Source organism: Cyprinodon tularosa, unplaced genomic scaffold (assembly GCF_016077235.1).
Source record: "Cyprinodon tularosa strain WSP-4 unplaced genomic scaffold, ASM1607723v1 ctg329, whole genome shotgun sequence".
In the NCBI taxonomy this organism is placed as follows: Eukaryota; Metazoa; Chordata; class Actinopteri; order Cyprinodontiformes; family Cyprinodontidae; genus Cyprinodon; species Cyprinodon tularosa.
In genome coordinates this window covers 641449-666652 of record NW_024039040.1, presented here as the reverse complement: position 1 = coordinate 666652, position 25204 = coordinate 641449, and the positions used below count along the sequence as shown (strand labels likewise).

General features: G+C 37.9%; 1 protein-coding gene across 1 annotated transcript in view; it reads left to right on the top strand.

The window, feature by feature from the left end:
* LOC119788871 (receptor-type tyrosine-protein phosphatase N2-like) overlaps positions 1–25204 on the top strand; it is a 299019-nt gene that overhangs the window by 56943 nt on the left and 216872 nt on the right. The window contains exons 7-10 of the mRNA XM_038293569.1: positions 3461–3772; positions 4460–4500; positions 6943–7316; positions 22953–23039. Coding sequence (XP_038149497.1) covers positions 3461–3772; positions 4460–4500; positions 6943–7316; positions 22953–23039 — 814 coding nt within the window. The remainder of the gene's footprint in view (positions 1–3460; positions 3773–4459; positions 4501–6942; positions 7317–22952; positions 23040–25204) is intronic.

Below are 25204 nucleotides of genomic sequence, written 5' to 3'. Positions count from 1 at the left end.
TACATATTTATGTACTGTTCATACTGCATCCCCGAGAGCCTTCTTTATGTCTGTTTATAGAGAGGCCCATAAATAAACTTTAAAACAGAGGTCATGAATTAGCAGACTGCGGTCTGGATCTGGACCCACCTGCTGGCTAATCCGGACACAACCGGATTTAAAACATTTATAAATTACTGCATGTTGTCCGACGACTGTGTCTAATTTCACTTGCGCTGCTTCTCCTGTTAACATGGTAAAGTCTGGGACCAGGCAACACGTCATATAAATTAGCCAATGAGCTGCTGTCAGTCTGGGTTGCTGCTGCTGCTACTTTTAGACACAGCAGGCAAACCTTTGGCAAGCGGGGCGATGGGAAAGAAGGAGAAGATGATGAGAAAAAGAGAGCAGAGAAAGAGTGGCCTGCTGGAAGAAGCACAGTGAACTGGTGAAAGAAAAGTGAAATGGTGCTCAAAGATGACCCTGGACATTTTGAGTAGGTTTGGCTTAACCTACTGCAGGATTCTCCAGCATGAACGTAATAAAACATAAATATGGATCCAGGCTCAAAATCAGCACCTTGATATGTGCTTGAGAAACGCTTTGTTGCCATTCAAACCCAGATTTAAAGCCTAAAAGTCAGTTCGGGTGTTTTATTAAATATGTGAATCAGGAAATTGTCTATATACCAAACTGACCGATTGTTGTTCTCTACTTCTACATTTTAGATTTTAAAATTGAATTATTATCTTTTTTTTTTATTCAATATATAACATGGATGCATGAAAACCTCATTTTATTTCAGTGTTAAATTCTGTTTAAAGAAACAGAAAATAATTAAAAATGTCTCTGGACCTCTGCTGGTTGATGATTTTCTTTATTCAGATCCTGATGATTTTTGATTTTTTTTTATCCCTGCTTTAAAAGTACAACTTTTTCATAGTAACTAATTGAAAAATGGCTTAACTTTCCTCCTATTCTACTTGCTCTGCATCCTTGCATTTGGGGATGTAGTTGAAGTATTTATTTCAGCTTTACATGCTGACAAAACCATGCAGATTGTCAGGAACGAGACAGAAAAATATGCTTAAAAGTTTTTTAGATAAAAAATAATTGGAAACTTGGGGAACAGAGTTTGAATTGCACAAGGCTAAACAGTGCAGTCAACAAGCTCTTACCCTTAAGGGAATTTGGAAACTCACTTCTGCGGGAAGCAGCTGGAGTTCCTTAATGTCTCTTGATTTCCTGCTCTGCTCATTTCTCATTACCATTCCTTGACTTAGATCCATTCCATTTTATAATTCTAAGCGTTTTTAAAAGCCATCTATTTAACATATTCCTATATACAAAGATTTTTTTGTAAACAGACAAATGACATTGACGCTCTTAATGAGAGAGATTCTTTTCATGCAACAGTATGTGACTCAAAAGGATGGTTTGTGTCAGAAAACTGTCCTTAAAAGCCCAGAATGCCTTTTTGTTTTTCAAGGACAATTGGGAAATTAATTTAATATATAACTGATATTAAGATACTTTTTTTTGTAAGAGTTTGCCTTGTAAGAGCAAAAAGTGAGATGTGCTAACTGAGCTCTGTCTCTAGACCAAAACAACACTACGTTTAATACCTCCTCTCTGCCTTGTTTTGCCATCTTGATTACAATAAAAGAGACAAAGCACTTAAGTTGCTGTCGGGGTAAAGACTAAGTGTAACGACACAGAATCCATGGAGCAGAGACAACTACAGTAGTAGCCATTCAAAATTTCCCCACTTTCCTTGATGGGCCCTTGGCTGGTTCTTAGCTGGTTTAAACCTCAGTATTTGTACTAAAATATTGTTTTTGCCATGATTTGTGGACATTAAGATCTAAAGAGAAGCGTCATCTCCTGGTCAAACCCTGTAATTCAGGGAAAGGGTGGAGTCAGAGTAAAAACAAATGCAAGAGGGGGGCCACTCCAGTGGCTGGAAGTTGGAGGGAAGTGGGCTGTCATTCGGCTGGTGTTTGACTGGGAAGGGCCATTTTGAATGGCTGCTACTGTACCGGGTCATGCGAAAGACTCAAATAATAAATAGCAGTCTATTTATCATGAAAGGCATGCTCTGAATACACTCAAGGATCCCTATAGGCAGCTCACATGCCTCACTGGCTGCATTAACAATACTGCGTTAGCTGAGCTACAGGCTTTTGTCTCACATGACAGTGACGTCAGATTCATTGCTGGTCAAACTCCAGTAAATCAGCCACATACCACAATGTTAATATTACGGTGAAACCAATCAACATTGAATCACACATCAAACAAAACTTTTACCCCAACAAAACCAAACCTTTGACTTCATGCTGTTACCATCCAGTCCAGAAGGAGGAAATCTAGCTTCAAGTCAAACTGCAGCTGCTTCTGCTCTTGAAGTGCTCTCCACCTTTGGAGGCCAATGTTACTCCTCTTTTCTCCCTTTCCTTATTTGATAACTTTTTCTTGTCAAAGAAATGTTTATCCTGTGGGAGTTTATGATAATGATAAGCCCTGATTGTCTTCATGTGAACGTTGTGGTCCACTGGATGCAATGTCGGTCATTTTCTTCTATGCTTTGCTGGTGAGCCCTGAATATTAGCTGTTTACATGCACGCACATGCATGTATATGCTTGTGCGGTAGACCCGACTATTTAAACAAGAGAACAGCACAGAGAGATGGTGCATGAAGTCTTACTATGGTTAATATAAAGAGATAGCTTTTGTTCTTCACAAAACCAGACATCCCAAGCCCAAGATATCAATAGTTGTTCATGGATGCCAGCGAGTCGGATAAATTATCCCAGATTTTAGACAATGTGAGGTGGTGTTTTTTTATGCGAGTGAGAGCGTACAGGCAATACAATAATTTGTGCATCATGTGCGGATTAGAACGAATTCGATTGCAGAGGTACAGAGACGGAGTGTTAGGAGGAGGCTGCTTGTGAATCCTGTGCAGCGTATCTGTCCAAAGCGATGCTCTGTTCAAAGAGCGTTCCAGGCGACTGGTCGTCAGTGAGCACCCTGAGTGGTTTAGTAAAAAAATAGGCCAGTAAGTTTCAGCTTACTCTCTAAAAGTCATCTAGTTACCATTCAAGGCTGTGCATCCTAGTAAAAGGCAGAGGTGGAGTCCTCAAGTACATAACAAAAATACAAAGCTTATTTTACAACAGAATATACTAAATATATCAATATTGAGTGAAGGTGAAGAATGATGACACCGTGGCGAAGTGTATGGTGGGGTTCCAAGAAAAATAGAAAGCACATCAAATGTTCTAGGGGTTTGGATAAGAATCTCCATGAAATAAGTTTTTGCAACTTGGGATGTCTGCGAAATTACAAGCTATTTATAACAAAGGAGATTTCATGTATTCTTTAATATAAACTAACTAGTCCTAACTAACTAAACTAACTTTATTTAAAATGTAAAAAATACTTTTATACTGATGCTGAGCTCTATTTTTTCTCTAGAGAGATTCATCGAGAAGGTCCTAAAGAACGTTGGCAGACAGCATGTTGATGTGGATAACCTGACACCACAAGACCTAAGCCAGCTCTCCAGCCTAATCGCTGACGCTCTTCTGGTCGTCGACCAGGACCAGGGATCGAACCGGGCCCTGAGCCGGGATCGAGGACCTGGACTTAGAGACCTTGAGGGTGAACAGAGTGACTCGAGTCAGGAGGCTTCCAGAGCTAAAGAGGATGAAACACTTCAGCAGAACATGCCTACTCTGAACCCTAACCCTCAGGGGAGCACTCCTTTGGCCGTAGAGGCACTTAAAGGTAAATATTACTTCAGTTATTTTTTACAATATTACAATTTTTTACTTGAAAGCTTGCTTACATTATTCTATTCAATCAAAAATGACTATAAAACTCCCTGTAGGGCGTGCAGGTGGCGCAGTAGTTAGCGCGCGCGACCCATGTACAGAGGCTTTAGTCCTTGACACGGCCGACCCGGGTTTAAATCTGACCTGTTGTCCTTTGCCGCATGTCTCTCCCTCTCTCTCTTACCCCCTTTCCTGTCAGCCAACTGTCAGAAAAACGAGCCACTAGTGCAGTAAAAACTCAACAAAATTAAACTCCCTGTTGAGTAAAACATAAAAATCTGCATTAAAGCAAAAAATATTTTTTTATTCGCTCACAGAAGAGCATAAACAGTAAGGGGTAATCGTTGCTGCCCAATGAGGCCATTCGATCTAATGTTGCTTTTGGTGATAAGGCTCTAAAGATGATTTAAAACATTGGGAATTAATGTTTTTAAGGGGAATAATGAACATCTGTTTGTTAAGGATCTAAATGATAAATAACACGCCTCTTCCACAAAATGGATAAACATTTCTGAGAAGAAATGGAAAATCTGGTTTGCAGGAATTATGTTGCTTTAAACAGTCCTGTGTTTTTTTTTATTCAATTTGTTTCCTTTTTAAAAAGAAATTATTGTCTCAATATTTTTTTTTTAACCAACAGAGCGCCACACAGATGCAGAGGAGGCTCATGCGAATGATCCGGTAAGCAAACAGAACTTACTGTCCTTCAGCCTTCGTGAATAATTTTTTTGACATCTGCAATATAACAAAATGAACTAACTGTTCAGGGACAGTTGCAGGAACACAGTAGTCATTTTTAGGGACTGAAAAAGATCCTGGAAAAAGTCCCAAAAGTTCTGTTGAGGAATCACCTTTTTAAAGTGTGTCAGATTGTGTCGGGCTCAGCATGTCATATTCTCCTGTTCATTATTAATATTTACAGTGGTAAATCTCCCATAAACATTTCAGGCAGGCTTGAGACAGGTTTAACCAATAAATGCGGATAGGATGAAATATGTTTGGAGAAGTTGATGTATTCTAACAGTTGAACAACCCCATCCAAACTTCCTGCTTCTTCCTATTGATCCTCGGCACATTCTGAACTTGTCAGAGATTAGATTTAGAACTGTTTAAAGGCAGAACAAAAGTAGGGTTTTTGTCCCAGCGTTTCCGCTAAAGCGGCATTTAGCTCCTGACGAGAGGAACAATTACCCTTAAGTCACGGCCAACAGAATGGTGGCATATCATAATCGCGTTCAACACGGTCGCTGACAGTTTGGCTTTTTCTTTGATTCCAGGCAATTATCTCGTCACGCCTGCGGCTGTAGACAGCCGACACATTAACATCAATAGAAGAACTTAGTTATGAAACTGTTTAAAAATAAGATCTAAAAACCAATAATTTCAAGTACTTAAGAATAAAAAAAAAGTGTAGAGGTAGAGGTTTAGAGACCTAACATTTCTGAAAGTAAGTACAGCCTATTTTAAATGCCTTTCTTGGAACTTAAAGCCTTAAGTGATTCAAAACATTATTTTGGGGTACAACAAAATCTAGATCTAGATCATCTTTTTGTTCCGGAAGCTAATCAGAGTCATTTTGGATTTATGAAGCAATTTGTGTTTACCATAAGTAGTTATTTAAATAGACGTCCTGACATTTCAGAGGCTTTAATGACATTTAAATTGCCTATTTCCTGAATGTCTTTATAAGAATATAAAGTTTAGTATCGTTTTAATTTGGCAATCTATTAAGCCATTTTTTTTATCCTCGCTTATTTGCTGCAGAGGATAATAAAAACACACAATAAAAAAACACCAAATTGCTGGACATGCAGGACTGTTTGTATTTGATTAAATTAGGGATTTATACAGTATGCCGTGAGGCTGAGTAATGACCTCCAGCAAACCTCTGAACTTTAAATGTCAGTCAATAGCATAGACAGAGATCCAGCTTTAGTACATACAATATACGGAAAGAAACCTTCTGCCAAACAAATAAATCCCTTCTTTGGTCCTGGAATCAATATTTCCAGAATGCCGCCTTTTTTAAATGTATCTCCTCAAAGTTGCCTGTAAAATGTTTTACATCACCTTATGTTAAGTAAGATGGGAGAGGTTGTTTAGCCCAGAGGCTCTTTCATTGCTACCTTGAGAAATAGCTGAACTGCTAGGTTGCTTGATGTGCTTTTTATTTTATATAACACAATGATATGTGTTATATATGATTTCCTGTTTCTCTGACCGTGACTGAGTGGATGTGCTCTCTTCGTCCTCTGGCATGGGAGCTGCCTTGGAGCTCGTCTGCCTGGCTGTGTGTTTCCTGGACGGGGCCGCCTTTTACAGCTGCTTTTTGTATCTCTGCTTCTGTCTCCTTGAACCCCAGTCGGCCTCGGCAGATGGCCGCTCACACTGAGCCTGGTTCTGCTGGAGGTTTCTTCCTGTTAAAAGGGAGTTTTTCCTCTCCACTGTCGCTACAAGCATGCTTAGTGTGGGGGATTGTATTTGAGTCAATGAGTCAATGCAATCAACTGGTTTTCCTTAGATAGAAAACTTTGTATCAATTTGACTGTATGATCTGGTTGAACTGTAAAGTGCCTTGAGATGACATGTGTTGTGAATTTGGCGCTATATAAATAAACTGAATTGAATTGAAATTGAATGATCCAAACCAGACATGTTCGCAATGAGAGCTGGATAATGGCTCCAAATGATTCTGACAGCTTACAGCCATGAAATTCAGATAGTATGGCAGCGCAAGGCAGTTCAATTGGATGGCAATTATTTTGTTCCCAATAACTGTCATTAATAAAAACAACAACAAAAAAATCCTACATTATCTGACATTCTTTTTTAGCTCAGTTTAAGCAGTATTTATTGTTTTGAGTTATATTCAAAGCAGTGGTATTTAGTTAAAAGCAGCTTCAGTCTAATAAACCAAGGTTAATAACATAGTATAGATTTAATTTTTTGCTACATTCTGTTGAAAATGAAATGTATTACTTTTGTAGACCCATTTTTAAAATAAAAATCAGACAGACTTCCACCTTGAACAAAAATAAAGTTACAGTAGGCATCTCTTTTAAATTCAAAACTTATTTCAATCAAATCAACCTTATGAGACGTTTCTTTTTATTTTCATTCCAGGCTGAAAGCAGCAGCCTCTTTAACAAACTGCTGGCCTACCTGGATCAATCCTCTCTTGCTGATCCTTCTTTGGGGAGAAGCCGCTATGATGTCGCTGCTGAGGTGACTGGAGGCCGGCAGGTGGGCCTCGAAAATGTCCAAAGCCGCACAAGTGAGGCAGGAGTGGCCTTGCAGAAGAAAGATACCACCAAGTCTGTGGAGGAGGTGGCGGGGGTGGCAGGCTGGATCAAGGAGGTTGTGCCTCCTCCAGCTTCTCTGGTGTACGAGGAGCCCCACAAGAAGACGATGCATTCTCCAGAGCTGCAGCTGGACGTGAAAACCGACAGAAAGAAGCCAGATGATGACATTTTTGGCTACGTAATCACAGACACTGAGTAAGTAATGAGCTTTGCATTGGGAAATAAAACTGTTTACACTTCTAGTCACATTTATTTGTGTCCCTAGTGTGGAGATATAAAATTCTTTAAATTTAATGTATTTAATATCACTGTAGCATAATCTCAGAGTAATGAAAAATCTAGAATTTGCAACCTTTCATTTGAGAATATCAGTGGGGATTGCATTTTTATGATTCAGCAATTATTGATAAAATCAATCAATCAGTCAATCAACTGTCAGACTAGGATACAGTTTTTCTTCAAACTAAAAACCCCAGGTTGATTTTGCATAAAACTAAGGAGCAATATGCGAAAAAAAAAAATCAAATGCTCCCCTCATAGCAAACAAACAGTAGATCATGATGCCCAGACAGGAATTTACCATCTCACCACCTCAGGCCCTCAGTTCCAATTCTCTGGGAAACCCATGGGTCAGGTGAAGAAAAAGGTCATTGGTCAAAGCATTAACTTTAAATCACACAAAGTCAATGTTTGCCTGAACTTTTGACTTCAGTTACTAGCTGACTTTCAGACCTTGTTTCTCTTTGGGTGTTCAATAAAAAGTGGAAAAAATACAAAAAAAAAATCATGGAACTCCAGAATCACTTAGTAAAATGTAGCCCAATGGAAAACTCAGAATATGGGAATATGTGAAGGTCTTATAAGAACTTAACAAAAATCCCTCCAGACTAAAACAGTTGTACAGATTACTGACAGTAGGTTATAATTTTTTCCCCCTGCTAATTGTCATGTAGTTAAAGGTAGGTTATCTCCTCTCATCCAGTTCTTTGTTTCTAAAGTCAAAGCTGTTTGAGTTTTTAAGCTAGGGGAGAAGAACCGGTAGTAAAAGGTAATCCTGGAAGATTTGTCCTTATAAATCACTCAAATCTGTGACACCATTAATGATTCTCAAACAAGTGCCATACTGTTCCTCATCACATAGCTTCCCTCATAGGTTTTATTTTTTTCAGCTCTTACAGTGTTTCTACTGTAACAACATGTCCAAAGTACTGCCTGGAATCTTGGACCTTCCCTCACCCCCATCTTGCTTTTGTATTTTATTTATTTTCTGATCATCAGTACTAGTTGTCATTAATTTTTCGTCTCTGGAAGCATTATGAAACAGATAAGTCATTGTCATTGACTCACAGATGCAATGTCCTGTCCTAAGTTTAGTTTGAGAAACTTAAAAGCTCAGTTAGAGGAAGTGAAACGATGGGTAGTAGTGGCGAACCAAACCAAAACCATCCATCCATCCATCCATCCATCCATCCATCCATCCATCCATCCATCCATCCATCCATCCATCCATCCATCCATCCATCCATCCATCCATCCATCCATCCATCCATCCATCCATCCATCCATCCATTATTTTTTATTGATAATATCTATCATTGTAATGTATGTACTCCAATTCTTAAGGTACTATTAATTATCATTATATATACTTTTTCAATCTTTTGGTTTCAATATGAGTTAGAGGCAAATAAAATGACAGTTTCACCCCTTAAATACCGTCTTGAGATATTTGTCAGTTTGCCATTTTCCTTTTGAACACCATTAAAAAACAGGGTATTTTTTTACAAAAGCATAAAAAAAAAAATAGTTTTCTAATTCTTCTTTGTTTTTTCTACATTTTCTATATAATAAAACATGTGCACATCAATTTTAAGGTGAAACAACTCCATATACTGTTTTATTTTCTTCATTCACACAGGCAGTGGGGGGGCTGTTGTTGATTATCTGGTACGGTTTAAGACTGAAGGTTTGTTCAATTCCTTGGTCTTGTAAAAGTGCTTTATATATTTCAGCTGCTGCAGGTGTGGCACGTCTCCTCCTGTCTTTTCATCTTATTACCTTGATTCAAAGCTATTTAGCTGAAAATCCATACATGTTGTGTTGGAGGAGAAAAAATGTCTGTAATTGAAGTTGTTGGAGGTCACATCCATAGCTTTGCACTGATAATACAAAGAGGCACATTTTCCCTTCACCTTGCTTCCCTTGATGATTCAATGTTAACATTGATCTCCACTCTATTCAGTGTTACTGTTAATTCTCAGTCCTGCTGTAAAATAGATCAACCTTGGTTATTATACAGTGTTTTGTGAAAAGAAATGTGTACACATCTTTTAAATTAATCAATACACATTGGTCACATGCTATAGCCTCACCTTGGACACTAGAATACTTTGACATACAGAGGATTCATGATGGACTCATTGACTACGCAGCTGAGGTCTTATAGCTGTAAAGCAGGCTCTCTACTGCCATGTTTGGTGGTTGGTTGGAGGTTATTTCATGGTCAACTCTGAAATTAACCTATGGAAAACTATTAAATTTTTAAAGCTCATGTGTCCTGCAGCTTTTGCATGCATCCCTAATACAACACACCTTAAACAAAAGTCCAAATTACCTCCTTAGCATGTCTGTAAGTTTAGCAGAGGCCTGGCCATCAACCATTTATTTGTTTCAGGTTTGTTGAGGGGGCGATGCATGCAGAAGCAGCAGGACAGTGACACTGCGTAACCCTGCTCCATACCCACAGACTGAATCTGTGCACAGAAGCAATACATCATGCCTGAGGAGCAAATATAGGGATATCATGTCAAAAAGTAGAGCCGTGTTTTCTTAAAGTCTTCAAAATCTCTAAGACTGTGAATTAAATGGAGTAAAAGTTATAATACCAGAGCAGTGTGCTTTTTCTATATGAAATGATGAAATCAAAGGTTTCTTTTATACAGCCCCTTACGGACCCTTGGAAGAACTTCTTGATTTAGAAGTGAGCAGACACAAAAATGAGTTTGACATGCCTGGTTTACAGCTTAATCCAAAAAAGTCTTGATAATGACAGAGCTTCCAATGGGAAGCTTTGTATCTCAATTATTTATCATAAAAAAAATACTGCCTTTTGAATGAAATCACTTATTTTCTTGGAGCCAAGTTTATGTGTCCTTGCATGTTGCAATAACGTTTTTTTCTTCTTAATGGAAAAATATATATATTCGTCCTTGCAATTGATTTTGTACAAAAATATCTTGAAAATTGTAACACTTTTAAAAAAATCAGCTATGGTTTTGTCTCAGAAATGGCCCGTTGGAAGATGAGCAGGTGTTTACTTTTATTAAAACCTGATCCATTGGTTTTATTGACTGATTTGCAGAGTTATATGGTAAATTTCAGGAATACAACACTTTGAATCTATTATCTAACTATTATTTTATCAGAAACAGTCCTTTTGCATATGAATATTACACACTTTAATATTGCGATGACGATATGATTATGACATATCATGCAGCCCTTATATCCGGCTTTACAGAAGCATCAGTAGAAAATAGTTTAGCTATAACATCTTAGATGAGATTATCTAAGAGCGTGTCACTGGATCTATCCAGCAGTTGCAACAAATTGAGAGAAAATCCTGAAGCTTTGTCTGTCTTGGTGAAGCAGCATGAAAGCCTCAGGTAGCTTTAAGTTTACTTTTTTTTTCCAGTCATGTGGTGCAGTTTGCTTCACATTATGCTTACTGCAAGTGAACTATAACAAAGCCACATGTGTGATGATAGACACTCCCGATGGCTAAAATCACCAGAACACAATTACAGAAATGTGGGGAAAACTATAATATATCTGAGTGCTGAATTTCTGTTCTGCATATTTGTGATGTGAATGCTCCTGCAAAATTGTTATGAGTGTCAAGAACAGATAATTTAAAGCAGATTTTCCACGCTCTATTTGTTATTTTGGTACCAATTTGGAGAATGCATGCTGCAGTGTGTAATATGCTCCTCACCCTATGCCTCCAAGTATTTTAGCAGCTCAGTTATGACCTCAGAACGACATTCACTAACACTTAAAGGAAAAGTGGAGGATGTTGTTTTTGCGGGTGGATCATCAAAATAAGTGGTCCTCCTAATCGTTAGTCATTCTGGTGATATGTTTACCCAAAGCCGTCCTATTTGATCGTCCCCATTTTCACTTTTCCGTGGTGCGTCTGACATAGAAAATATATGAGGTGCCCCCAGGGGCATAAATCAGAATTAACTTGCATATACACATATTAAATTACACTCTTCCATATAATATACTGAAAACCTCACACAAACACTAGTAAAAAGCTCTCACATAAACTAGTGAAAACATTTACCTCTTATATAATCTACTCAAAAGCTCTCATACAAAGTAGTGAGAACTGTTCATATAAACTGCTGAAAAGCTTTACCTTTCATATACACTACTAGAACGCTCTCATATACACTATTAGAACGCTCTCATAAACACTATTAGAACGCTCTCATATACACTATTAGAAAGCTCTCATAAACACTATTAGAATGCTCTCATATACACTATTAGAACGCTCTCATATACACTATTAGAACGCTCTCATAAACACTATTAGAACGCTCTCATATACACTATTAGAAAGCTCTCATATACACTATTAGAACGCTCTCATATACACTACTAGAATGCTCTCATATACACTACTAGAATGCTCTCATAAACACTATTAGAACGCTCTCATATACACTATTAGAACGCTCTCATATACACTACTAGAACGCTCTCATAAACACTATTAGAACGCTCTCATATACACTATTAGAACGCTCTCATATACACTATTAGAACGCTCTCATATACACTATTAGAAAGCTCTCATACACGCTACTAGAAAGCTCTCATACACACTACTGAAAAGCTATTAGCGGATTTCAGTTGAAACGGAAGGTGTTTCAGTTGAAACGGAAGGTGTTTCAGTGAAACAGGAAGGACCGTCATTACAACGGAAGTTGTTTTAAACGGAGGTCATTCTGGCTAGCTCCGTACATTTTGTGCTATCTCCGGCCGAAATTGTATCAAATAAAACTATTGATTCATGCTCAGCTATCCGCTAAACAACTCACAGAAGCATGGGCATTACTCGACTTTATTTTTTATGTTTTTGCTTCAACAGAGATCCTTTTCCGGTGTTGTGCGAAATTCTGTTCCCATGTGAAAATCTGTTCCACCTGTGTCGGGAGCGCGCCGCGCATTGCAGCCACATAAGCGGATCTGATTATTTCCCAGGCCTTTCGGATCATTTCTTGGTTAAATAAAAAGTCGTAAAATTATACAAGACATTTAGTTTAATCAGCCGCTGTTGTTTACAAAATTGTAAAATAAAAAAAATAAATGCGGTTTTCTTATGCTGTTTTGTATTGTTATTTTAAACGCCAAGAGAATCAGTCTCTTTCCAAGTTTTTTCACTTCAGCCTGACAGAAATAAAAGTCAAGTCACCAAATACCAAATTTGTATTTATAATTTTTTATTACTGATATAAGATGATGGGAAGTGCCTGATAGCAGTTCCATAATATAGAAACAAATTAATTTAGCTGCAAATCTTAAACTGTGTTTATTCCTCTCTTCATCAACAACAAACCATCTGGATTCAGTGATATTTGAGCAATGTTTGCCTAAATTAAAGGAGGGGGACCATATATTTTAGCTTTCTAATAGTGTGTATGAGAGCGTTCTAATAGTGTATATGAGAGCTTTCTAATAGTGTATATGAGAGCGTTCTAGTAGTGTATATGAGAGCTTTCTAATAGTGTATATGAGAGCGTTCTAATAGTGTATATGAGAGCTTTCTAATAGTGTATATGAGAGCGTTCTAATAGTGTATATGAGAGCTTTCAAATAGTGTATATGAGAGCGTTCTAATAGTGTATATGAGAGCGTTCTAATAGTGTATATGAGAGCGTTCTAATAGTGTATATGAGAGCGTTCTAATAGTGTATATGAGAGCATTCTAATAGTGTATATGAGAGCATTCTAATAGTGTATATGAGAGCATTCTAGTAGTGTATATGAGAGCATTCTAATAGTGTATATGAGAGCGTTCTAATATGAGAGCATTCTAATAGTGTATATGAGAGCATTCTAATAGTGTATATGAGAGCGTTCTAATAGTGTTTATGAGAGCATTCTAGTAGTGTATATGAGAGCGTTCTAATAGTGTATATGAGAGCTTTCTAATAGTGTATATGAGAGCGTTCTAATAGTGTTTATGAGAGCGTTCTAATAGTGTATATGAGAGCGTTCTAATAGTGTATATGAGAGCGTTCTAATAGTGTATATGAGAGCGTTCTAATAGTGTTTATGAGAGCGTTCTAATAGTGTTTATGAGAGCGTTCTAATAGTGTTTATGAGAGCGTTCTAATAGTGTTTATGAGAGCGTTCTAATAGTGTATATGAGAGCGTTCTAATAGTGTATATGAGAGCGTTCTAATGGTGTATATGAGAGCGTTCTAGTAGTGTATATGAGAGCTTTTTAATAGTGTATATGAAAGCTTTCTAGTAGTGTGTATGAAAGGTAAAGCTTTTCACCAGTTTATATGAACAGTTCTCACTACTTTGTATGAGAGCTTTTGAGTAGATTATATAAGAGGTCAATGTTTTCACTAGTTTATGTGAGAGCTTTTTACTAGTGTTTGTGTGAGGTTTTCAGTATATTATATGGAAGAGTGTAATTTAATATGTGTATATGCAAGTTAATTCTGATTTATGTCCCTAGGGGCACCTCATAAAAATAAGCTTCTATGAGCGATGCAAACAGCAACAGAGCGCGCACAAGGAGAAATGGGCTCCTGCCCGCTCCCGCGTGCGTTTAATAAGCGTTCCCTCTCGGGAGCGGGTACAGGGTTGTTGTAGGAGCCGTTTGTCCTTTCCTGTGTTTATAGCCGCTAAGGGGCGTATTTCATTTTGAGTTCTGATTGTCTGAGGGTTATTTAAGGTCAACCATGAATCTGTTCAGTTGTTGTTAATGAGGCAACAATTTTTTTACTGTTTGGTTGAAACCTGAGCAGGAACATACGGAAGAGGATTAGGGCCACTGAAAAAAAAAAGTAAACTGATTTTTAAATTTTATTTCAGTTTAACATGGGGGAAAAGTCAGAATTCTGACTTTTTTCTCAGAATTCTGACTTTAATCTCAGAATTCTGACTTTAATCTCAGAATTCTGAGATTAAAGTCAGAATTCTGAGAAAAAAGTCAGAATTCTGACTTTTTTCCCCCATACTATACTGAAATAAAATAAAAAAAATCTGTTAACATTTTTTTTTTTCAGTGGCCCTAATCCTCTTCCGTAGGAATAGGCTCTACGCTCATTCATTTTTAAGAAAGACGTATTCGATGTTTTATCGACAGGCTGTTTGTTTACACTGCCTCACCAGCTTTCTGTCGCGCTTCCTACGTCACAGTCAGTTGCGCTCATTGGTCAGAGCAGTGGCCAATAGGCACAGACAGCGGTTTGAAAGACAACGGGTTGTTCTCATTAACAATCTTCCGATGTCTCATTCAAAGGGGCCAGACTAAATTACACATTTAATCTCACATTTAGTCTGGTTTATCAGGCTAAAAGAAAGTAGTAAAACTATGGACATTTTTCCTGTTAATAAATTACTTTATTATAAGTCAAAGTAAAGATCGGCATGATAATCTTAATTGAGCACAAATAAAAAAAACGCCTTTCAGGAATAGCAACCAGTAGCCTAAAATATAGAATTTTAGCCACTACAGATGAGCATATGCATTTTTTTTTTAAGTGGCGAGGGCAGGTCTTTTGAAAAATGTGCAAACATCCTCCACTATACCTTTAAACAAGGTATTGCCTAGTACTTAAGAAAAGATTTAAAGTTGTTTTCTTGGTTCGTAGCATGGTTGACTTGAGTTTAATCTCACCTGCAAAAAAGCTCCATACCAGTAGGTACAAAATAATTCTGGTCATTTTAAAGGCACACTATGCAACATTTTTCAGTTAATTAATGTGTTCCATAACGTTTTGGATGATTAAATGAGTCATTTCAGGTTGAACAAAGGTTTTCTCGGCCGCCCTGGTGGTCTGTGGGGGAAATACTGCACTTGCAACTGCAGGAGCACCGACCCGCACCCACAGGCTCAGAAGTCTCGTGAGAGTCAGTCTTGCTTTACGGCGAGAACTGCTACACCCCCCAGTTAAAAGCATTCTCGTTGCTAGCACAGTGGCGATCTTTGTGCAGTTATGCTACGTTCACGCAGCAAAAGCAGCAAAATCGCGTCTGCTGCTTCATTTTTGCTGCTTGTACCAGTGAGTTCTGACGCACGGCTGAAGCAGCTTTGCTGCTCTGGCTGCGGGGTGCAAAAGTGTGTCTGACGCGCGTTGGGCGGAGCTTCACTATCCTTTCTCTGCCTTGCAGCTATATTTGCTGTGATCATTTGGAATAAAGTAGTTTTAATATGTGTTTAAATGAGAAAATACACTTGAAAACGTAATCAGTGCCGTCAGTTCATTCAGATTATTATCCTGCCTTCAATATTTTTTCTGTCGGAGCCGCTCAGACCCCCACATACCAGCGGTGCGCCGACAGAAGGAATCCCTTCATCAGCAGCCTCTGGCCGGGTCACCTCCTCGCGGCAGCTGGTAGGTGTTTTTCATCTAAATAATCCAAACTGCATATTCTGCCGGCAGATTTCTGCATTTTAAGTTAATTTAGGTGTCAATAAACTGTTTAAGAGGAGTGATCATCAGCGCTGTGTCTCTCTCCCTGCGTCAGATGATTAAACGCGCACTGCTTCAGCTGCTCAGACGCGCCGCGGGACCTTTTGCTGCGCCTTGACGCGAGTCAACCATTGACTTTGCATGTAAACTCGCTGCTTCTGTCGCGCCAGCTGCGCCCGGTGTGAACGCAGCATGAACGTTGCGTTCGCCTGTCTGCTAAGCTCAAAACAACCGCGCCTGGCTTGACGGAGAACAGCTGAGCATATTTACGACAGTGCACTTTTACTTTCGCCCTCTGGGGGGAGCCTCGCTGGAAAATCAACACCGGTTGCATAGTGTACCTTTAAAGCAGACCCAACATGGTAGTGAATGAGTGAATACATCCTTAGCGACTGAGGGCCTAAAAATCTTAATTTTAGTAACATCAATAAACTAGTCTGTCTAATGCTGTTTCCAGAATTATCGTTTAATGGGTTTAGCTGTGATGATCAGCCAAAGCTTTTCTCAGTGTCTGAGCCAAAAGAAACAAGGACTGGGTGTTTGACTGCAGCTTCCACATTCTATATATAGATATGTTTGCCTCTATAAGATTTTTCTGGTAAAATTAACTTTGCAAACAGAAAACATTTGTTTTATTCTATTGTTATTAAAAGAAATCAGATCATTTCAGCAGCAGAGAAAAGGTTGATAATGCTTGTATTTTCCAAAGATTAATCACAGGGACAAGAAAGGAAGATTATTGAAGGGAAATCTGTGAAAGCTGCAGTGAGACATCCCACTGAAGTAGATTGAGTGTCAGGAGAGATTGCTTCTATAAGGTTGTTTGCAGTAGCTTTCATGCTTAAAACTGGAGAAAACCTTAAGAAGAGAAATCTTCCATGAAATTTATCAAAGCCTGTAAGTATAAAGAAAAAAAAAATAAAATCCTGCAGATCCAGAGTGTCATTTCCCAGACAGATCACGACACAACCCACAGTGTGCTGCAGCGCTCATGTTGGAGCTGGGGAGAGGTCTCTGTAGCAGCTATCAGCACTCTGCATCTGCAGGCAGGACCAGTGATCACAGATGTCAGCTTGGAGGCTGTTGCTCTGCACGACACAACACTGACTCATAGCATGTGGGCTGTTCAAGCTGCTGTCTGCTTTCCAGGCTCAGGGAAGAGAAATTGTACAAAATCAGGTTTTCTGGCAGAGTGATTCTGCCAAAATCGACCAGATTCTTTTATAAACTTGGTGTCGCCTCTGGTTTACTGATGCGTTTTCTAAGGCAATAGAGATTTTCTTCTAATAGTGAATTCTAGATATTAATCACTGAATGCTTTATATGACATATTATCAGAGCATAAGATCCTCTTATGCTCACCAGGTGTTTGAATAAGAGAGAAAAACTTGAGCAACAACTCTGTAAATTACCCATTAGTAGGCTGAAAGACCTTCTCTTTTAAGATACAGGATGTCTCTGGCCTTTGCTTGACATAATCCATTCCCTAAAAAAATGATGCAACCTGCAGGTTTCTACAGGTGCCTTCTCTGTTTGAATTCAGCCAGAGCAGACTGTGGGGGGTGGGGTGGGTCAGGTAAGGCCACAACACATAGGAAGCAATTAGTTTAGAGCTGGGATTTTGAGCTTTAATCAGGTCTCCTTGCACATACAGTAAGCACACAAACGATACACCTCCCTGTCACACCAAACAAACTCCCCTCCTTTTTTGCTGGCCTTGAGCATGCACACAAAAAGATTAAAACATTCCCTTCCAGTATGATATAGTTCAATGTGTAAGACTTTTTTCACTTTGAGATATTTAGTGTGTTTACATTAGGGATGCACGATATAATCGGCCCCCTATCGGTATCGGCCTGTATCGGCCTTAAAACTGAATATCGGACATCGGCCACCCCACCAATATTTAACCCGATATTTGATCAGCTTCTGAGTTTCTAAAGTCTAAAAAAAAAAAAAAAATACTACTTCTTCATCCTCAAAAACTTATTTTTTACAGACTTATAAACTTCTAAAGACGAGGGAAAAAATATTGATACATTAAAATATCCCAATATCTTCATATGCTGATATATTGCCATTTAAAAACACCATATCGATCTCTTTTACTAATGAAATATTGCTATATGTCATCATTATGCTATGAAATCCCCCGAAAATTCACAAAATTTTGCCATATTTTTATATGCTGATATATTGACGCGGTATCGATCTATTTTACTGACAAAATCTCACAAGAATTTGCTAAATATCACGAGAGTTTGTAACAGAATGATGAAATTTCACGAGATTTTCAAAGTAAAATAGATCGATACCGCGTTTTTAAAAATCTATTTGATATCAGCATATGAAAATATATTTGAGTATATTATTTTTCAAAGTGTCAGAAATGGATAACAAAACTGCTATTTTCAATGACTACTTATTTTTATCCAGCTTTAACATCGGTATCGATATCGGTTATCGGCTACATGAGTTTTAAAATATCGGCATATCGGATATCGGCCAAAATCCCAATATCGTGCATCTCTAGTTTACATGATATTGAATTCCTGCAGGTTTTCTAACAAACATTTTGCCTCATTTTGCATATTTTGATGCATTAATATATATTAAAGCAAAAAATAAAAACGTTATATAATAAGAATGCTGCAGTAATAGCTGATGTCCAATATATATTTATCTTTGCTTGTTTTGCTTTAAACAGTGACCATTTGTAAACTCCCGTTGTTTTTTAGTCATTTTCAAACCTTTTTATGCCCTAACCCTAAATATCACCCTAACTATCACCAGTGATGGGACTAACGGCGTTGAAAGTAACGGCGTTACTAACGCCGTTACCTTGTGTTAGTAACGAGTAATCTAACTAATTACTTTGACTGTAACTATAACGCAGTTACCATTGCAGGCACCCCGTTACTGCGCGTTACTTAGGTCGCGCAATGAACCTTTTTTCATGTTAGGACTCGTGCGCAGCTGCGTGAAGCTGACACCCCACCCACGTCAAAAAACTCTGCAAATAGACTGAATGGTTAGTGCAACGTTAGTGCAGATTTGTGCAGAAAAAAATATTGTTTGTGCTACTTTTGTTTAAGAGATATTAAAGATTATTTTTTTAGGTCATCCAGAGGTGCGCGCCTTGTCATGAGAGAGGGGAGGATGAGATTCCGTCTGTCAGTTGAATAGGTGGGTGTTTCTGCTGGTGGGTGTTAACGTACAGCACACACAGAGAGATGGAGAGGGAGGATGACTCCAGCAGCAAAACAGCGTTTTCCACATGGAAATACTGGTGTTACGTCGAGCTGCGTTTCCCCATCACATAACGGTTTCCTCTGCATCTCCACACAGCGCAGGCGGCAAGAGTCACCGCGCTAGCGACAGGAAACGAGCATGCTCGCTAAAGGCGCGCAACAGTCGCTCTGTGCTCGCGCCACAGGAGAAGTATGGAGAGCGTGAACGATCAAATGAACCTGACAACAGCCAGAAATGATAGCCTATATGGAGAAAGGGAGAAATGGAGAAAGGGATGGATGGATGGATGGATGGATGGATGGATGGATGCTCTGCCTTCTCAACCTACTGTATTTTTTATTTTAAACATTATTTGATGGCCTTTGTGGCAGGGATGGAGATCCATATTTTATGTCACACACAGAGTATACATCTAGATAGATAGATAGATAGATAGATAGATAGATAGATAGATAGATAGATAGATAGATAGATAGATAGATGTTGCAGTATCTATAACAACCCAAACACACAGGATTTCAGAATTAGACATCCCCAGTTATTAATTTCATATACTCACCAGATCTGAATGTCCTGTTAAAAAACTTCACATAGCGTTCCCCCCTGATGTCATTTACGTTGAGTTGCAATAAATGCTAAACTGTCTGCTGGTTCTTGTCTTTGTTGTCCGCTCTATTCAGCTGGCTTTGGAAACACACGGCGAGAAGGTGGGGGCTGGGTGGTGAGGGTTACGGGGGCGAGAAACGCAAAAGTAACGCAATAGTTACTTTTACTAGTAACTAGTTACTTTTATTGTGGAGTAACTCAGTTAGTAACTCAGTTACTTTTTGGGAGAAGTAACTAGTAACTATAACTAATTACTTTTTCAAAGTAACGTGCCCAACACTGGTCCTAAACCTAACCGTTAGCAAAAGAGCTTATGACGACTAACAAAATATACTCATTTTACAACAGCCGGTCCTGAATGTTATGGTGAAATTGTAAAAATGGTCCTCACACTGATGCTGAGACAGGAGTTCATACACACAGACAAGATGGAGTTAAAGTTGTTCTTAGTTCAAGTAAGCTCTGTCATCCCCATAACTACTCATTGGCAACAAATGAAAGCAATGAACTTTAAAGATTGTGGATTATTAGTAGTAGCCTTAAAGAAAGCATATTCCATGAAACAAGCCTTTAGTCGCCCTCTGCAGGGGTCCCCAACTCTAATCCTCTGGAAAAACTATTCCACAGCTGTTTTATGCATCTTTTTGCTTATTATGGAATGCAGGTTTTTTGCAGAAGTAGTGCACCTAACAGTCACAGAATAGTAGTTTGACCTTTATTATAAAATTTTGCCCCCGGCAGAACTATGAAGGTTTGACCCCTTTTTACACATTTAAAGCTCCTTGCTGATATAACAGAGGTTATGGATTATCGGTCCGCAGTCCGGATCCGGAATCACCTGCTGGCTAATCCAGACCCAACCTGATTTAAAACATTTATAAATTACGTAAAAAGAAAGTCTACACTTTCTGTGATTTATTAAAGAAAGTGTGGACTGCTGGAAGAACTGTGGTGAACTGGAGACAGAAAAGTGAAATGTCGTGCTTAAAGATGACCCTGCACATTTTGAGTATGTTTGGCTCAACCTGCTGCTATGAAGCAGGATTCTCCACCATGAACATAATCAAAAATAAACATCAAGCCAGGCTCAAAATGAGCACCTTGATATGTGCTTAAGAATGGCTTTGTCGTCAATGTGACCCAGGTTTAAAGCCTTGTAGGGCAGCCTTATGCCCACTTCCATCATTAAACCATAAAAAAGACAGTAAAAAAAAAAAAAAATTAATTTAAAAAGTCAATGTATAACATGGATGCTTAAAAAACTCATTTTATTTTAGTGTTAAATTCTGTTTAAAGTAATAGATTCTAATTAAAAATGTTTCTAGGCCTTTACCAGTTGTTGATTTTCTTTATTCGGACGCTGCTCATTTTTAATTGGCTACCCCTGTGATTTAAGATCCAATATATTCTGGATCACTGATACAACCATATGCACACACCCATACCTAAGGACAAATGTTTTTGGACTGTGGGGGGAAGCCGGAGTACTTGGAGAGAACCCACACATGCACAGGGAGAACTTACACACTCCATGCATAAACACCCTGGACAGGGTATTGTTTAATATCCACTTTTTCATAAACCCAACATGAATTTTATTTTTTTACTTACTGTTTTTTTAAACATGTATTTATGAAATCTTGGTCTGACTAGGAAAAATGGCTAAATAGCATTTTATTGTGTGCTTAGCTTTAGGACTCCCTAACATTATTAAAACAGCACAGGATACATTTCTCAGTCTTTGACTAGTTTCACTAGTCTCATGTTATTTAATTTCTTTTATTCCAGAAAGCTTTACTTTGTACCTTTTAAAAATGAGGTCTAAGAACCAATAGATCATTCATAGTATCATTAAAAAACTGCATGTACAGCATATTGATTTCTTTGTGAAAAATCTTTTCTCAGTCATAAAAACTATAATGAGAAGTACATTTTGTATAAATATGAGTCATAAACTATTTTCTAGCAAAATAGTTTAATCTATATACAGATTTCTAGATTGCAAATTCTTACATTATCCCGAAATTAAGAAGGGTGTTCCTCATTCAAGCCAGCCTATATTAATTTCCTTGCAACAAACAACAGAGATACAGTTTGGCTAATCCAATCCATAGCTTCCATAGCTTTTCCATAAGCCTGCAAAAAGCTGCAAACATTTTTGTTCACACAAGTTTATAAACAAGTTACATACAGTGGGAAGAAAAGAGGAGGACAATAAAATGTTGCAGGCACCTAGAGAGGAAGGAGTCTGAACTGTGATGGGGAAAATTATCTTCAGTTCTGTATAAAACAAACTTCTCGCTCAGACACTTTTAACTTTGCAGGTGTGAAATGGCCTGAGTGAATACTTTTAGAAAGGAAATAAAAAATCAGCACTCAATATGAAAATGTTAGGAAGGGATTTGATAGGAAATGGATGTTTCCACCCCCAAGCTGCCAGAGACAGTCTTCTAAGAAAACAATCCAGGTTAATATTTTGTTTTTTTATTTTCCAAATGTTGGATGTCTGACCCGCACCTGGGGACCCACTCTGTAGACACATTAGGTCTTGCCACACTTTTATATTAATGCAGCCAAGTAAACTTCATCTTGTTTATGGACCAGACTGTGTCATAACTTATTAGTAAAACTGAAAAGAGACTGACATCTAAAAGAAGAGGTGATAATGAGCCTTTCATCTTTGACCTCCATCACCTCCTCTGTATTCATCTCACCACCATATAGCCCTTCAACCCGTTTACCTTGGACCTTTTCTGATCTATAAGGTCCAATATGTCAGCAAGCTATTCCTAACCTCCATAGATCTGACCTAATGGTGATTTTAAAAAATGCACAGTTTTATTTTTCTCAATCACCATCAATATGTCAGCAAGCTATTCCTAACCTCCATAGATCTGACCTAATGGTGATTTTAAAAAATGCACAGTTTTATTTTTCTCAATCACCATCATCTCGACCTTTTACTTGTATTATTTATCTCTACTGTAGTTTTTCATGTGTTGAGAAGGCACATAGATTTCTTTATTTCATACATATAAATAGAGAATAATAAAAAAGGTTTGGAACTATTTTGGTTTAATGTGTTATAACATTGTTACTGTAAAAATAATGATCACTTTTCAATTATTGCACAGTTTCAAAGGGAAACTCATTCTTTTCTGTCTTTTCTCTGATATCCACCTCCATCCATCTTGACCTCCTCTACCTCTTCATTCCTTTCTGCTCCATCATGCCTCCTCCTCCACAGCCGGCTGCAGACAGACGAAGGCCTTCATCTCATGGAGATCTTGGCTCGTCGGGCAAATATCCGGATGACTGACTTCGCAGAGCTCTTGTAAGTAGATTGTTTCTACCCATTATTCAGTCCAGTAGTTAAAACACTTCAGGTTTCATCCCTCCTACACTTTTATTGTTGTTTGTTCACATTAAAAGAAAACTTGCTTTATGTGGCTCCCAGACTACCAAAGGTTTTTGACATGTTGGATGATTTGTGTCTGGATAGTTCACATTTATTGCAACTTATTTTACATAGAATTCCTATGACAGCATTTGACCAATGTTCACCATATTGTGGATAATGTCATGAAGACAATTTACTGTGATGAATCTCCAAAAAACAAAGATTGAAAACAATCCACTGGACTTTATTTCCAAGTTTGAAGATGTTTGGCTTCTCATCCAAGAAGCTTTTCAATTCAAAATGGCTTCCTGGATGGGAAGCGAAACGTCTTCAAACTTGGAAACAAAGTCCAGTGGATTGTTTTTAATTTTCTTTTTTTGAAATGACTATGACCTGAACGACTAAGAATCTTCACCAGCATACTGTGATGACTGTTTGTCATAATTTATCGTAGCAGTAGACGAGCATTTTTTGCATGTTCTCTCTCACTTTAACATGAAAAATGAAAATACCTGCAGGAACAATAATTCAATTCTATTCATTTTAATTTATATAACAGCGATTCACAACAAGTATTATCTCAAGGTACTTTGTATAGATTGTTTAAATGTTTTCTTTCTAATGATGCCAACTTGATTGGGTTCAGTCTTTGACTTTGCCTTGAATATTGCCTATCTTATAAGGATAAATCCTAAAAAATGTTGCAGTATATCTGGTTTTCATTTGTATTCTAAAGCATTGTGTTAGATCACAGCTGCGTGTGTTATAAATACTTATTTTTATTTTCATGATGGTTTTTGGACTGAGGTTAGAAGAAAAATGCTTTTCAGTTAAGTTGCTTCTGGCTATTTCTTTTTTCTATCTAAACTAACATTATTGAAGAGGTTAATTAAATCTTTGAAACCTTCAGAAAACAAGTTTGATTAAAAGAGATAATAATTTTACAAATTCATGTATTACTTGATTAAAATAATTTCTGGGTGGAAAAAAAACAACATTTTTTGTTGCATTTATATGACTTTAAAAATGATGCTTACAGCCAGAGTAGCAGAAGTGGATAGCTGCCAAAGCTAAGTAACGAGCGGGCTACTACATCTTATGACTGTCAGAGCTGGCCTGAGGTTGTATGGGGTCCTAATTTACTTTCCATGATCCACATCCATCTACAGCCTCCTTCACAAACTGCCTCACTTAGATATATGACCACAACTAATTAAAAACCTTTCTGTTTTTGTATTTTGTGGAGCTTATTGGTTAACTGACTTTGATAGCTTCTAACTTGCAGATGGGGAAAAATCCCTTACAAATTGGATGTGAGGACATTGATTAAAGACAAAGACAGAGCTTATGAATTTATGTATTATATGAACAGACATGGGCTGGTGGTAGAATATTCTTTTTTCATAGACATATTTCAGGGACATTTCAGATTTATTTCTGCCACCAAGCTAATTCTGCCTCTTATTTCCTGTTGAACAGGTCAGTGTTTATTCACATTTGCTGGTGATGACTCAAAAATTGGTTCATAGTCATTTATTTTCCATGAAAGAAGGTGATTTGTTTATTCCTTACCCTACTAAGATAATAACCTGGGAACTCAATAAAAAAACGCCCTTATGTTGCAACCAGCAACATATTTTGGTATTTTTTTGAGTCCATGGTGGTACAGTTGGGAACACCAGAACAACCTGAAAAGCTTGCAAGCTCATAAATATGTACATAGCGACAGAGTCTGCTGTTTGCTGATACACAAATAATGTATTATAGTGTTCATGAAAGCAGATGTTTCACCACACCAGTGTCTGAATAATTCCTGCCTTTATGCCAGGCTGATGGTATCAGAGGATGGATAGGTGGAGACGGCTGGACCCGAGCAGTAATGCAGCCATGCAGCCATGCAGCTGCTGTTCAAGTGCTATAGCGTCATCTAATGCGATTTTAAACAAAAATTTAAAAATCCCTTTATTTATTCAAATAAATGTGTTTCTATCATTCTTAATTTATGTCTTCTAAGTAATATAACATATTTTACGCTCCCCATCCTCCTTATAAGTCTAAATAATGACTCCCCTACCATTGTATTGAAGTTCTGTTTTCTT